Consider the following 15,035-nt stretch of genomic DNA (forward strand, 5'->3'; position numbering starts at 1 on the left):
GAGTTACACAATGAACGACGTGCTGATGATGGTTTTTCCCCCTGAAGAGGCTGGAGTGAGGACAGATGGCTCCTTAAACAGGAGCCTGTCTGGACAGAATACCTGATCATCACAACAACCAACGAGGAAGTCACCTTTTTAATTATTCCCATCTGAACCCTGAGGTGCTCGTGGTTTGATGGACACTTGCAGATCACAATGCAGGATTATATTCAGCTTCTCGGGGGGGGGGGGGGGGGGGGGGGGGGGTATGGAGGGGGGGGGATGCTCACATCTTCTGCAGGATTATTTTCAATAGAAGAGGGGGTTTAAATTTTTCCTTGGTTATTTTCTTTATTCCTCCATATAAATATCAGTGTCAATGTCTGATCATAGCCAATAATAACAGTTCAAAACCAGCCTGTGTAGCAGTATAGAAAATAGATGTATGGACTTATGGAGTTTTTAAAGTGTTTCAGTTTACTCATCGTTAATTTACTGTAGGACAACCCGACCTCTCCAGTACTCCAGGATTCCTATCAGCAGAACTAATAAAACTCCCCAGATCAAAAGGTGAAATGTCCTCTGGACTCCAAGCAGATCCACCTGGATGAGTGCAAAGACATAATGCAGACAGTGAAGATTTCATTTATTCAGCTTTTACAGTCTCTTCATTCAGCCTGAGCGCTCAGCTGGAGCTTCAGGTTACACCCTGAACAGGTTACTAGTTCATCAGTGGCCTAAAACGCACCCACGTTAACACCTCTGAACTATTTAAAGTCCTGAGCCCGACATGCGTTTGCTTTTAGCCAGCTCTAGTAACTATTGAAGAAATCCCCCCATTACCTCAAGTGGAACATGCAAACTGAAAGGCTGCTGCTACACATTCAGCTCAATGCATTTGGAATTGAGCTGTCTGAAAGGGAGAATCGTGATTACCAGCTTTGTTGGGTCTTTTAAGAGGGGAATTGTGACTTTTTCAGACGGCATTTAAAATGTAATTTTCACTGTGAATATGTGACAGAAAAATTGGTCACTAGAAGAAAGATTGAAAGGAAGAAATATGTTGAGGGTACAGATATGAAAGAACTGGAGACGTCACTTTGAGAGCAGATTTAGCTTTTCAAGCCAAACTGGGAAAATAAGAGGGATTCGCTTCACAACAGAAACACGGCCGGTTGGATATACGTAGTCTCCCCTGAATGTAATTAATGCTTACAAATAGAAATGTAGAAATAAGCATTTTCTCTGAGACTGAGCCAGGTAGAAGTGGATAGCAAACTGAATCAAGTGGCAGGTTAGCAGTGCTCGACATTGTATGGTCACTATGGCAATAGTAGTTATTTCTTTTTATTATGAATTTCAGGAAAAAGAAAGGCCCATGTTGCTGCACACTTGTCCTTCCTGTCGATTCTCCCTGTCTAATTGTGTTTCACCTGTGTCTTCCCCTCCCCTCTAGATAGAAACCCTTTATCTCATGTTTCCGTTGCCAGATTGTCGTCGTTCCTTTGTGTCGAGACATCCTGCATTACCCCTCGTGTATTCATTGGTGTTCTGGATTCTTCATGTTTTTAGACTCTGCTCATGTTTCTGACTTACTATTTGGATACCTCTACCTCTAAATACCTCTGAATACCTCTGTGTTCTGAGTTATTGTCAATAAACGCTCAAAAATGGGATTTTTCACTGCAAGTCTCCTGTTCAGTTCAACCATATCTGTGAAAGCTTCTACTCATTTGTCACTGGTGGCATTTCATTTCTAATATAGTGCAGTCCTAAAGTAGAAACTATTTAGGAGGTTTTACCATTTAGCAGTATCCAGCAACCTCTTTATTGATACACCTGTGTACTCTATATAGGTTGTTTTTATAGGTTAGCAGCTTCCTAAGAACAGCGAACCAGATTTTTCTGTTTTTTAGATTGTTGCAGAAGAGATGTGACTTTGGTTTTACACATTTCCTTCAGCAGAAAATAACATTTAAACACTAGTTCAAGAAAAGCTAACTCAGGCTAGACTAACTCTAAACTCCTCGACACTTGACCTCAATGGCGGTCAGCGGCGAGGAATTCAATCGTTTCTTTGATGAATCGGGACGCGGACATGGACAATTCTGCATCGATGCAGCGGCAAAACCTAATCGATTCTCACGTATTAATGTGGTTTATAACTTTTCTGGCAGTGGAAATACAAAGTTAAAGTGTTTTGAAAAAAGGCCGGTACTACGTGACATCATGTATCAGCAATATCGTACGCAAGAGAGCAGCGGTTTGGAGATTCTGTCATATTAATGAAAATGACAGTAAATTATATTCTGCCTAAATCTCAAGAGGAGACGAAAGCTAGTTTGCACACCAGTAAAACCACATTTCAACCAGCACATTTCAACTTTCGTATATCGTTTTCATGAGGAGTATACGTCAACATGTATGGCGTTTATTAAGTACTGACACCGGTACTCGTTATCTGCAAGTAACTACAGGTTAGTACTCGTACTTGTACTTGACCTTTAATAAACCTTTAAAAAGTTTTTCTTTTAGCAAATTAAAGTCCCCCCCCCCCCCCCCCAGTTTAATGGCATTTTTGGCGTTCCGTTCTACCATTGCTTGTGGATTTCCATAGTTGCTGTTGCACTTTAACTTAAACCTAGTTAAAGCTTGAATTTGTTGAATGACGGAGCCTCATTCGCTTTTTATTTTGGGATTGTTTATATGTATATTAACTGTGAGGACAATCACAGAAATAAAGTTGCACTTTTGACAATATATCCGATGTCTGCACTCTTTTTTTAGCGCATTGAGAGAAAAAAATTGAAAATTTTATCGAAACTCAAATTTTTCTTTAAAAAATCAGAGATTTTATTTATTTATTTATTTTAGGTCAAACCACCCAGCCTTTGCTTGTGGAACTAACCTGCACCTCTCAGTGAGTTTGTGTCTGTCCTGTGATGGACTGAAGCCTATACAGGCTGTACTGTTTGCTGGGATGAGGTCCAGCTCCGTCACGATCTTAACGTGGCGACAGAAGATGATCGACGAGTGTCAGTTTAGTTTAGGACAACCTCAAAAGTTTCAGTTCTCTTAAACTTCTACAGGCGAAAGACGAGCAGCCAAGCTATGTGTCCTTGTGATGAACGGTGAAATATGTCGCCGTTTGAAGGTGAATCTATCCTGTCTGACAGGTTAAAATGCACATTTGGACCATTTTAACTTCCACCACACAAACCAGATGTAGCATATTTGTCTTTCCTCGCAGCGCTCTCCGTGAAATGTTTTGGTATCTACTCTACACGCTCTGCGATCTGTGCGATCATGTACATTCCATATTGTTGAACAGGCAACAATATAAAAAACCCGCAGCCCTTCGTGGCAGTTGGTGGTTGACAGCCTGATAATCCTCTGCCATCCCTGTAATCACCAGCCCCTTGACTACGTCTGATATTGATCACGTTATTCCTACCAAACTGATCATTAACATGACTGGCAGTTACAACAAAGAGAAGAAAGCCCCGTGCTCTTTCAAAAGCCAAGCAACCCCCCCCCCCCCCCCCCTTTCCCCTCATTGTGCTTTAAGAGCTGTGGACACTGAATGAGGGAAATTACTCCCCTTTTATCAGCTCTGCCCTTCTCTGCTCAAAACCAACATCTTTCATTCATTCCTCTTTCTAATTACCCATAGTCTGAGCTCCATGTTGCTGGCAAGCATGTGGCTTCCAAAAGGTTGTGTGGCTGAGGGATTAGGTATGATCTCGTAATGTTGCTAATGGAAAGGTTGGCACAGGAATGTGAGCCGTATTTGTGTGGGTTGTTTTAATATATTTTTGGTGGGAAGGACACAGGTGCCCTTGCAGAGCGATGTGACGTGAGCGGACTGTGAATTTGCCAGGTGGCAGCGAAAGAGAGAACGAGAGGGAGCGATAGAAATGAAGACAGAGCAAAAAAAGCAGAGAGAGAGAGAGAGAGAGAGAGAGAGAAAAGGAGCGAGAGATAGGCTGGTGGAGAGGGGAGTGGAGTCTAGAGGGAAGCTGTGTCTTTACAACAGAGCATCTCTCGCTGATTGTGGCTCTGCTCGAATTTTCTATAAGGCGTTCTCGTTCAGGAAAAAAAAATAGGGCCAAAGGTTTGATTTGTGGAGGAGAATGATCAGCAGCAGTGGGAAGAAGAGAAGAAAAGGTTCTCTGGAAGCCACTGTTGAAATAAAACCAGACGCCCGTTAACACACGGCCGTGTCCACGCACACATTGCAGTTCCTTTACACACATTCAGTCACTTAAGATACCTCTCGGTGTAAGATTTATAGGCGTAGTGATTGGCTTCATCACCCCCCTCCACCATTCTGCGGCACTGCCATTTGCAATGGTTGATGAGCCCCTCCGCCCTCTCAAACATGGCCGTCTAAGGGATTGGGGGTGGGGGAAACGGAGGAAAGGAGGGTGGGTGGCGTAAGGCACGCTGTCTCGGATCACTCCTCCTCCTCCGCCACCTCCTTCATCAACTGCTTATGTTATCCATACACCTCTCCAACCGCCGTTGAAGGTCACTCCGTGCGCCTCTCCTCGTCGAAGAGGCCCCCCGCGCCCCTCCACCTCGGCCGCTTCACCTTTTGTCACTTTCTGCTAAAAAAGAGAAAGAGGAGGGGAAAAAAAAGTGAGTGAGTGAATGGACTGCCATACTTTATAGTGCTGCGTCAAAAGAGGCGGAGTAACGGGGAGAAAATTCAATTTTTTGGGACCGGCTTCGGGGGAGGTGGGGACGTGACGCGGCGGAGGGAGGAGGCAGCCCATTGGCCGGTGGAGGTGCCAGTCCCGCGCTGTGCTGCAGACGGACAGGCCACTCGATGAATATGGATGAGAGCAGTGAAAAGGGTGATGCGGCAGGGAAGACCCCCCCCTTCAAACCGATGCAGGCTTGAACAATGCGTGCCGTCGTTCACTGAAAACACTGAGAGCCCCTGCATTAGCATTTTCTCAGACAATTGAGGCTCTGGCCAGCTGCAGGCATGGCTCGGATGCTGCGGTGAAAATCTTCTTTTTTTCCTCCTCGCACCCGCTGATGAATTAGACCTCGGTGAAAAAGGTCGACTTGGCCGCATTCCTCAACACTGCTACCCATTGCACCTATGCCTAGGCTAATGTTAGGATCCCCATTAGAGATTGTGCCCCGGCATTGATGGCGATCTGACAGAGGACTTGAGAAGCAGCAGATCTCAGAATGGGTAAGCACCTCAAACTCTTTTCTTTTTTTTCTTTTTTTTTTTTTGTCTGACTTGTTGAGTTGATCCATCATGCTGGACTAACATGTCATTTCACACACCGGCAGCTCAATTCGTCCGTTACGGCTTGTCGGGGTTTTTTTTTTTTTTTTTTTTTTTTTTTTTTTTGTTCCGTTGTCCTTGCCGCTTGCCAGGAGCAGGTTAGTCCATTGAAATGCAGAATGGGTACTTGGAGGGGTAGTGAGAAGGAGGGGAGGACGGTCACAAGGCAGTTCCTCCTGACCCACCCCCCTCCAGTGACTTAACTGAACACATTGTGGCTCAGAGTCGGCGTCCTCTCCTCCAAGCCTCCCTTCCAACGTCTGAAGCCGGAGGGGTTTCGAACTAACACCCTGCTGGCTCGGCTTCCCCGCGTGCCCCACTGCTCCCGTTTCCCTGGCGGATTGCAGCAACAGATTGCCATGTTTACTCTACCACATGACGCCATTAAAACCTGTTACTGTGATCTCAGACACTAGGATGGAATTAATTATTGACTAATGACAGCAAACGTGGCTGCGAGGGCGACGGAGGGGATCTTAGTGGCTTCCTCAAGCCACCAACCCCCCCACCCCCCTGCCCCCCCCCCACCCCCGCCTCCCCTCCTGCTGGGTTTTTTACTCTGGCTGGAGATAAGCAGAAAGTTACGCAGTGGGTTTGGGCTTGTCTTGTCAACAACAGGTCTTTTTGGATGTTCAGATCCTGCGAGCCTGTAAATGAGAATTCTTGACCGTGTCAGATATCTCACCATCACAGAGCGAGGGCTCAAAAGCTTTAGTCGGTCGTGAATGATCGTTATTTCTTTTCCCACCAAGGTCATTTATTGTTGTTGGTTGTGAGGAAACTGGAAGCCGACTGCCTTGTAGCACAAAAATCCAAGCGCCAAACGATGAGGAAAGGAGCGAGTTCTGGGAAGAGATTTACCCTCAGTTTCTCTTGTTTTACGATAGAATGACCGGCAGCTCAGTTTTACGAGTTTTTTGATGACGTCCATGTGTGCAGTTTTCCAATCCCCCCCACCTGAGTGCGTGGCTAATTAATCCTAATCAAAAGACATATTGCATCGACAATCATTGTCTGCATATCTGTCGGGGGGGGGGGCATGTATGAAAACACGCTTGTGGTTGAATGAAACATGAGGGCATATTAATGCAATAAGGAGAAGAAACTCAGGGTGTGAAATTCCTTGATGTCACAGTGCCATGTTCATTCACGTCTCCCTTTAATGAATGCATCACGGAGGCAACAGGTGGGTCTCGGTGCAGGGGGGGGGTCCACCATCATCCAGCGACCCATCAACCCATCCGTCCACATCTCTGTCTATTCATCCACCTCCGCCGAGCTACACCCCGCCTCCTCCACCAGTCTGATACCCTCCACGACAGGATGTAGTGACATGCATCCAGACCCTGCGGCTCTGATCAAACCAAAACCTGAATCACGTCACGTTCGAGAAACGTAGAAGTCTCGTCTCAGCATCCCCATACCTTATCACCCCAGTGACGTCACCTGCAAGGCAGCTGGACAGAGTCGAACATGACGTCATTGCATCCGACGGAGCTTGCAGAGGAGATTATTTGTATCAGCGCTTTAAGTATGCGTCTGTATCAGAGTGTTTGCCATGATTCTGTCCGTAGACCGAGGACGTTGAGTAAACCGAACCACTACGTGTCTATAAATATAGTATTTGTGATGCCGTCTTGGCAGGTTATTTAATTGTATCTGGGTCCATGCTTGCTATGTGCCCGGTTGCTTTTTACTTGATTGCGATGTGGTCTTTACCATTGATTAAATTCTAATTGGAATTGCAGGGAAAAGAAGTTGCCAGCTTAAAGGGAGAATTGTGCTCGGCAACATATTTCTTCTAAACTGACCTGCTGTCAATCAGCGACAGCTACAAGCCCCTGTAAACCACCGAAGCCCCTTCCAAAATGGAGGAGATTTAGACCGTCTTGGCTTTGAACCCTTCGAACAAATCTGTGGGATTGGTTCCCATATGTTCTCCACACGTCTGGTAATTACTAAGGCTCTCTCTGCATTGGCATCCATGAACAGCATGACTAATGAGTTTGTGTGTTGGTCCTCTGAGTGTAAACTTTCTCTTATCACATTCATGTGGAAGAATTTACTCCTGCTTCGCTTTTTATTACCACTGAGCTTAGCTTTTGTATTTAGTCTGAGGTTGCTAAAACTCCTTGAAAACAGTTAAAATTAGACCTCTGCAAACTGGAAAGGAGGTCATCATTTACTCTACCAGAATCTGGGACAGGACACAGAACGTGTCACCAGTGTCTGAGAAAATGTGGATCCACTGAACGCTATGGACTCACACTATCTCCCCTTCTCTAGAAAAACACAGACATTTGAACGGATATTATTGCTTTTCCAGCAGTACATCGACACTAAACATTCCCATTGTGACTTGGGCTGCCCATTGTTCTGGGTGTCGGGCGCTAGTCTGGTGTGTATGATGACGTGCAGAACTGCCTTATGACCCTTTCCCACTTTGTGTGTTTGCCCCACCAGAGGAGGGTGAGTACTTCCTGAAGGTGCTGATCCCCAGCTATGCAGCCGGCTCTATAATTGGCAAGGGCGGCCAGACCATCGTACAACTACAGAAAGAGACGGGTGCCACTATCAAGCTGTCCAAATCCAAAGACTTCTACCCAGGTAAGCACGAGCTCCTAGAAATTAAAACAAACGAGCATTATTCTCTTGTTGAGTGAAACGAGTTTCACTTCCATTTGTGGCCGTGTTCTCATGGACAGTTGAAGTAGTTCTCTCATGAAATTTGGTTTAGCAACAGTCAGTGATCAAGGCGTCACCTTTTCCTGGAATGGAGTAAAATGAGCTCTGGGACAGTGAATAGAGCTACCGTCAAGCATTCACGTTAAAATGTGTTTTCTGTTAACGGTCCTCTGGGACAATTACTGAGAAATGCAGGTGTGGACGCTTCGTATGTGAAGGGGAGTGGAAACTGATCAGGCTCAGTGACAAGATCTGAATGTCACTCAGACGATGAATCGTCCATCAGTGGACTGCAGAAAAATGTTCCTGCATTTTGTCCGTTGAAGGTTCTCCACGTGTCTTGTTAATGTATTGTATTACGGCGTACTGCGTTGTATTGGATATTGCTTCGTGCTAGGTGAATATATTCGATCACTGAGAAAAATGCTGAATGGAATTTGTGACATTGAGAATATCGTCTTGTAGGTGTTTGGTGAACATGGCTGAACATGGCACAGCCCAAAATCCAAGATATTTAGTAAAGCATCTGCAGCCCGGATCACTGAGAGGGTGGAAGAAATGTCATTCCAATTCCCCGACAGCCATGTTGTGAACGAGCGCATTCAGTCCGAGGATTTATGAGGAAAATTGCAGCTAAATCAATGAACGGGACTCATGGTATCTCTCTGCTCTTAATCTAAATGCATACATCTAATAGATTTACCTTGAGTTAAACTTGGCAAGGCTGTAATTTAAAGTCATTTCAATTGGTAACTTGTTCAAATGTGCAAAAAAGTCTGTCATTCAGTTATTTATTTGCAGAATATGTGGCTGTGGGCCGATCTAGAGTTTAAAATATGGGCTTCATTCAAACATGTACATTACTTATCGACACAAACACAGTAGGAACCAAGAAATAAGAAGCTTCCAGTCGCAGTGTGGATCGGCTCTTTTTTCTCTCTTTTTCCATCAAAACCAATTGTGATGTATTTATTTTTGTCTGAAGAGAAACCAGGCATTGTAACTAACTCATGTCCTGAAGCTTTTGGTATTCCTCAGAAACAGAAATATCTTAACGTAACGTCAATAGTGTTTCTCACTATTCGTGGAACGTCAGACAGTGTGGTTACTCGGGTCTTGATGTACGGTCGATCTGCTATTCAGAGATCTGGGGGCCAAAAACTGATTCACCTAAAAAAAAAAAAAAACTCCATTTTGACGAACGGCCTCACGGAGCAGCTCAGATCATGATGTTCTGGTTTTGATGTGAACTGTACTTCTTTAACATGTAGACTGAGGGGGTGGCTCATTCCACCCGGCGGCTCCAGGCTCCACCTTCTCGCCGCTCCACGAGGGGCGTTGACGGGCTCATCGCCTCCTGAAGGAGCTGCACTTCGCTGGGCGGCAGTTGTTCGATTTTTCCCCTTCATTTGGTTCACCGGGAATAATTGCGGTCCATTTTAATCACGCGGCAATCATAAACACTTTGAGCCTAATTATCTTTATGTCCTTGAGGGACTATACACGCATGTGGATGGAGCGCGCTTTGAGGCGCTGCTTTCCAGCTTGGACTGTTCTTATTTGTAAGATTACCTCCGTGTGGCTTTAGAAATACAGAGAGGAAACATCTGACGGCTCCACAGAAATCTTTTCTGTTGACTGTAGATGATTCTGTGTGACGTTTTCCCTGAAGATCGTTCGGCATGTAGACTTGGACTGACTCGTACGCCGAGCAGCCATAACAATATGACGTAGTGACGTAAACCACCACCTAATAATGACGTGACGCGTCAGGTAAACTGCATGCTCACTGGTACAAAACGCATGTTCCTCTTGGTTTACGTCCTTGGATTTGGTTGGTTAAAGAACTCTCAGATTATGGATTTTCACTGGCTTTAATTTGCTAAACTATCCTCCTCTGAAATATATTACTCAATATGTGTTAATCATTCTCGAGATTTTAAAACATGTTACAAGTTTGATGGATTGTGGGTGGACAACTGAACTGCCGCACCATCGAACTGAACTCAAATATGAAAGTGCAAAAGATCATCAGCCACAACAATATAACCATTAAGCAGAGAAACGATTATTCTTTTGGTCTTTATACTTGGTAGAGGAAGGGATATAGGAGGCGTGAGCTTGAGAAGGGTGACTGGGCCGGAGCGTCTCGGGGAGTGTGTGGCGTTCCTGGTCTGTGGTGTCAGAGTTTCCTCGGATCGGGAGTGGTCAGAGTGACCTGATAACCGGGTCATTGATGGCCAAGTCTCATCGAAACACATTAGGAGTGAAGCCTGGTCTGTGTGGGAAGATCTAACAGACGAGTTACTGTGGATCAAACTGTGGCTGTGCTGCTCAGTTCATTGTGTTTATGTAGCAGAAGGATGATCTATACGATATTAGGTCATAATGTTATGGATGACCGCTGTCTTTTTGTGTTTTTTTAATTAGGATGTGTGGTATGAGCAATATTTTCATCTGGTTACATAAATTAGATTTCAGTATTTATTGTTATTCAGTACATCATATATATAAAGTACCGGATATCATTTCTATTCCTGCTGAAATATTGTCGTCAATGAGACGTCTGCTCTTGTGCACATCAAACCTAGAATGCAACAGGATGAGTTGATTATTTATCATTATCTATCATGTTATGACCACAAAGAGTTCACAGCTTCGATGACCCGCCATGCAGTTTGTGCAGTTTTCTTTTCGGAACTTTGAATCAGCCTTTCAACTCGGAAGAACAAATGATTTTTCATGTATTACTGTGAAATCGTCTGATTTAGAAAGTTTTACTTTGGTGACGTGTTTGGCTCTATGCAGTAGTTTTCCTGTTCAACAGAAGTGGTGAGATAAAGTGAAAGGGCTCAGCTTGATATTTAACGGCTTCATAATTTCCTATTGTTTTGACGTGATAACGATGATGAATTCAGTCCAGCATCAGTCGGAGTTGACGACGTTCCTGAAACAAAAAAAGTCCGACTTGTGCTTGAAGTTTGAGTTGTGGTCGTATTTCTATTTTACCAAAAGTCTGCATCATGTGATTTGTGATAAATCTGCATTATTAAATGTAATAAGTTGAGGATGAATAATATTCATGCCAATTAGACACATAAGCTTTTCTGTGTTTATCACATCAGCACAATTCTTAAATTGAAAATCTGAAAGTTTTACAACTTTTCAATACACCGTTGAACGATTTATTAGGTTTTAACCAAGTTTCAGTAATGATAATAATTGTTTTACATATTTGGCAGCGTACCTTCTATGAGGAATTTATTTGTCATTACTTAGTAAGAAATTTATATGAAAGTAGACTGATAAATGCTGCAGTTTTCTTAAAATTGTTTTATAAATTTGACACGTCTGTTCTTATACATCACAACGATACTGACGACCATGACCGGCACAATTATTACAATTATTGTAATTTAATTTACAGATTGCACTCATCTCAGTCTGAAAAAGAAAAGGATGAAGGCTGCACAGTATATTGTACATTTACGTCACCGGAATAGGAAAATCCATATCTGAATGTGCATGACTAAACTCCAATACATGATATTTCCACGCAGTGCGTATTCATGCTCTGTGTGTCAACATGTCGAGTCAATCAAAGACATGCATTGTGTCAATGAAGGGCAAGAGAAAGAGCACTGGTATTACTGGAGAGGACGAAGCACAAAGACATTCCCGTCATGTAATTAGGTGCTTGTATTCATCGTAAAGCATATTATCATTGCAACGCTCGGCAGGAAGATCACATGTTGACCTGAGATTGTGCCGGCGACACGGTGCCGCCATTTTCACTTTCAATCTCCTCCTTTCAACGTTGAATCGCTTCCTGAGGCGTCGCCCCAAACCTGGCAACGCAGGGGCCAAGATGCTCGTGCGGTACGGCGACCCCTATCATACAGAGGTCAGCGCCGACCCGCCTCGTCCTCCCAAAAGTGAAGCGTCGGAGGAAGCGGACCACGGCGTTCGTCCTTCATGCCTCAGAGGAGAAATAACAGGCGCTGAGCTGCTTATTAGCGCCAGATGTTGTTCAAGCGACGAGAGCAAATGATGCCGGCGTAGCGGTATAGTTTTCACACGCGTGTGCTCAGAGCATGAAATGATGCTTTCGGGTGGGAAGTAGGTAGCAGTGGTTTGTAGCACGGGATGCGGGAAAGAGTCCAGACGCTGTCGGGTTCTCGACTCCGCAGACAGTTTTCTGATTGCCCGCGGCAGCAACTCCAACCACCGTGAGAGAAGACGACAGGATTCACAATACAATTCTCCAGCGCCACGGCGGCTCTGAGTCGGGTCGTCTGTAGTGTCGACTTCAAACGGCCACGCCATTCCTCCTATAGGAAGAACCACGACTGGGCTTCTTCCTATAGGAGTTACATGTGATATATTGGCCTGACTGAGGCAGGGGATGAATTACGCAGCCTGGAAGGGGGGGGGATGTGTGAGCAAAACATTTCTTTTTCCTCCCACCATGTTTCCGTTCACTGTGATGAAAGGATGCGTGTTCACAGGGCACAGCTTGAAAACGGCTGCGTCTCTGGGAAATGAATTGCAGCTACTTTATTGGCACGGGAACAAATAACCTGCGCAGATACTTGTCCTTATTTTCTGCTTCGCGCCGTGGATGTGTCCATAGGCCACCACCTGCTCTGCCCATCCCCCTGCTCGTTACCATGATGAGTGAGAAGAGGAGTTCAGGGAGAGGGTTGCTGGCAGCCGTCTGATTGGGCGGTTGCTCTGGAACCACACCAGTAAAGTGAGGCGGCTGCTACTGTACACGCCGCACAATGGCGGAGTGATGTTTCCTCTTAGTCGAGGCTAAAAGCCCGCTGCTCCTGAGCGTGGGCAACTTGATGAAGACTGGAAAACATTCACAAGTTTAGAGGTGAACTTCTAAGTTTGGTACGTTAAATTTATCAGCTACATCCCTTTTAAATTCCTGACATATTTCGAATTTGGCAAATTTATGGGTTTGTTTCCTGACCTCCATCATATTAGGTTTAAAAAACAAAAAATAAATTGGGATGAAGGTGGAATGAATTCCGTCCCACTAGTCGCCAACGCAAACTTGTCTAATATCAAGTCGGAATTTTTGGCCGGATGTCAGACTTTTTAATGTTTTTCACTATAAATCGTTCGTAACAGGATTCCTAAGCATGAGTTTTTATACAGTCTGGCCGTTACAACTTAATCCTTCCACTAAAAGTTATTTCTTGATTTTAAAAAGAACTGAATATTTCTCTACACTTCACATATTTGTGTGTATTTTGAAAAGCAAAAATTCTTTTTTTTATATTCCCCCTTTTTTAAATCATAATTCCTGATCAAAAATCACAAAAAAAAAAAAGATATGCTGGGAAAAGGCATCGCTCTGACCCCCGGGGTCAGCTAAATATTAAACACACACACACACACACACACACACACACACACACACACACACACACACACACACACACACACACACGATCAATAAAACCTTGAATCTACACTCAAAACTAATTTGCGATATTCTTGTCTTAATATTAAATAAATAAACAAATCTGTATTTGTAAATATTTAGTTTTGAGTATAGATTACAGTACAGTTATATTTTGTGTCACCCTGCACTCTGACCTCACCTTTCTAACGAGCAATTTAGCTCGATTAGAAAACATACTTTATCAACCTATGATATTTAACTTTTTTTTTTAACAGTAATTTGTAAACTTTTGACTTCATTTTCCTTTCAAATGAGTCATGCTCATTAAAATAAATGTTTAAGTCGAAGTAGAAATGTGATGTAAGTGCTTAAAGGAACATCCCGAGGCTTTTACTGAGACAAACCAAATCCTGAAGGTCATTGATTGTCAAGGTTAAAGCAAAAAGTTAGATTCCTTCCGCTTGTGTTTCTTCTTTTATAAGAACCTTCTCTCTTAAAGGGTTGGGACCCGACTGTGTGTCACAGGGAAGAAACGGAATTTAAAACATCCTTACGCCATAAAAGCAGCAGTCAGTGTTGATATTACTGCAGCAGAGCTAGTCACAAGCATTAACAACCTCAAGACTAGTAATAAAATCCCTGTAATTGCTTTTAATACCTAATTAGGATCATTAAGAACCAAAACACTGGGAATAAGTGGAATGCTCTGACACGAAAACAGCCTGTCGGAGGAAATACACGCACAGCGCGGTTAGATTTAAGGTGTTGCATCTCACTCTCGGCTTTTTTTCTTTTTGCAGTGGAGCACAAACAATTGAAAACAGAAAGCGACGCAGCCATTTTCTTCCGCAGTCCGAAACATCGGCTGTCCGTCAGCGGCAGACGTGAGGCTGTAGATTGGGAGGTCTTGTGTGTGTGTGTGTGTGGGGGGGGGGGGGGGGGGGGGGGGGGGGGGGGGGGGGGGGGGCTCTGCAGCCGGGCCCTGCTGTGTGTACAGACTGAGATGGATGAGCGGAGATAGTGAAGGGTGTGGATGATACATGATTGTATGAGAGTGTGTGTGTGTGTGTGTGGGGGGGGGGGGGGGTTGGGGAGGCCCAGAAATAGCCTGTTTCAATCTCTCTCTGTGGACGTGACCCTTCTCCCCGCTGCACTCGGGCTGCTCCGCTCACGCCAAGTTTCCTGCGTCGTCCTCCTCCTCTCGCCCTTTTCTCGGGTAGTTGTGAGAGTTGGAGCCGGATAAGATGACATCACACTCCTATCAACATTTTGTTTGCGTGCCTGCTTCCTCACATTCGGGCACTGATGTTTTTTTTGTTGTTGTTTTTTGTTTTTGTTTTTTTTCCCCTTCTCCTCTTCATTATCTGGTTTTGCGCTGCTGCTTCATCCACTCGCACATGCACGCCTACATACACACCCACTTACACGCATCCGCATATTTCAGCAGCCGTGGGAGTTCAGCATTCGAAGTCGGACTTCACAAAGCCTTCGCGTCGTGCACGCTGGCTTCCAGCCAGGCGTATCCTGTTACTTTGCACCGCGAGGCCGTTGTGATGTCATGTTTTCCATCATGTGAAGCATCAATCAGTGACGCCGCGCTGGAAAACACCTCTGCTCCTCGGAGTGCGAAGGGAGGCGCTG

The 15,035-nt window shown here is 44.6% G+C and overlaps 1 protein-coding gene across 1 annotated transcript in view; it reads left to right on the forward strand.

The window, feature by feature from the left end:
- LOC308121665 (RNA-binding protein Nova-1-like) overlaps positions 1-15,035 on the forward strand; it is a 34,264-nt gene that overhangs the window by 4,616 nt on the left and 14,613 nt on the right. The window contains exon 2 of the mRNA XM_080483050.1: positions 7,754-7,897. Coding sequence (XP_080339176.1) covers positions 7,754-7,897 — 144 coding nt within the window. The remainder of the gene's footprint in view (positions 1-7,753; positions 7,898-15,035) is intronic.

This window comes from Lipophrys pholis (assembly GCF_963383615.2).
Source record: "Lipophrys pholis genome assembly, chromosome: 16".
Classification (NCBI taxonomy): domain Eukaryota; kingdom Metazoa; phylum Chordata; class Actinopteri; order Blenniiformes; family Blenniidae; genus Lipophrys; species Lipophrys pholis.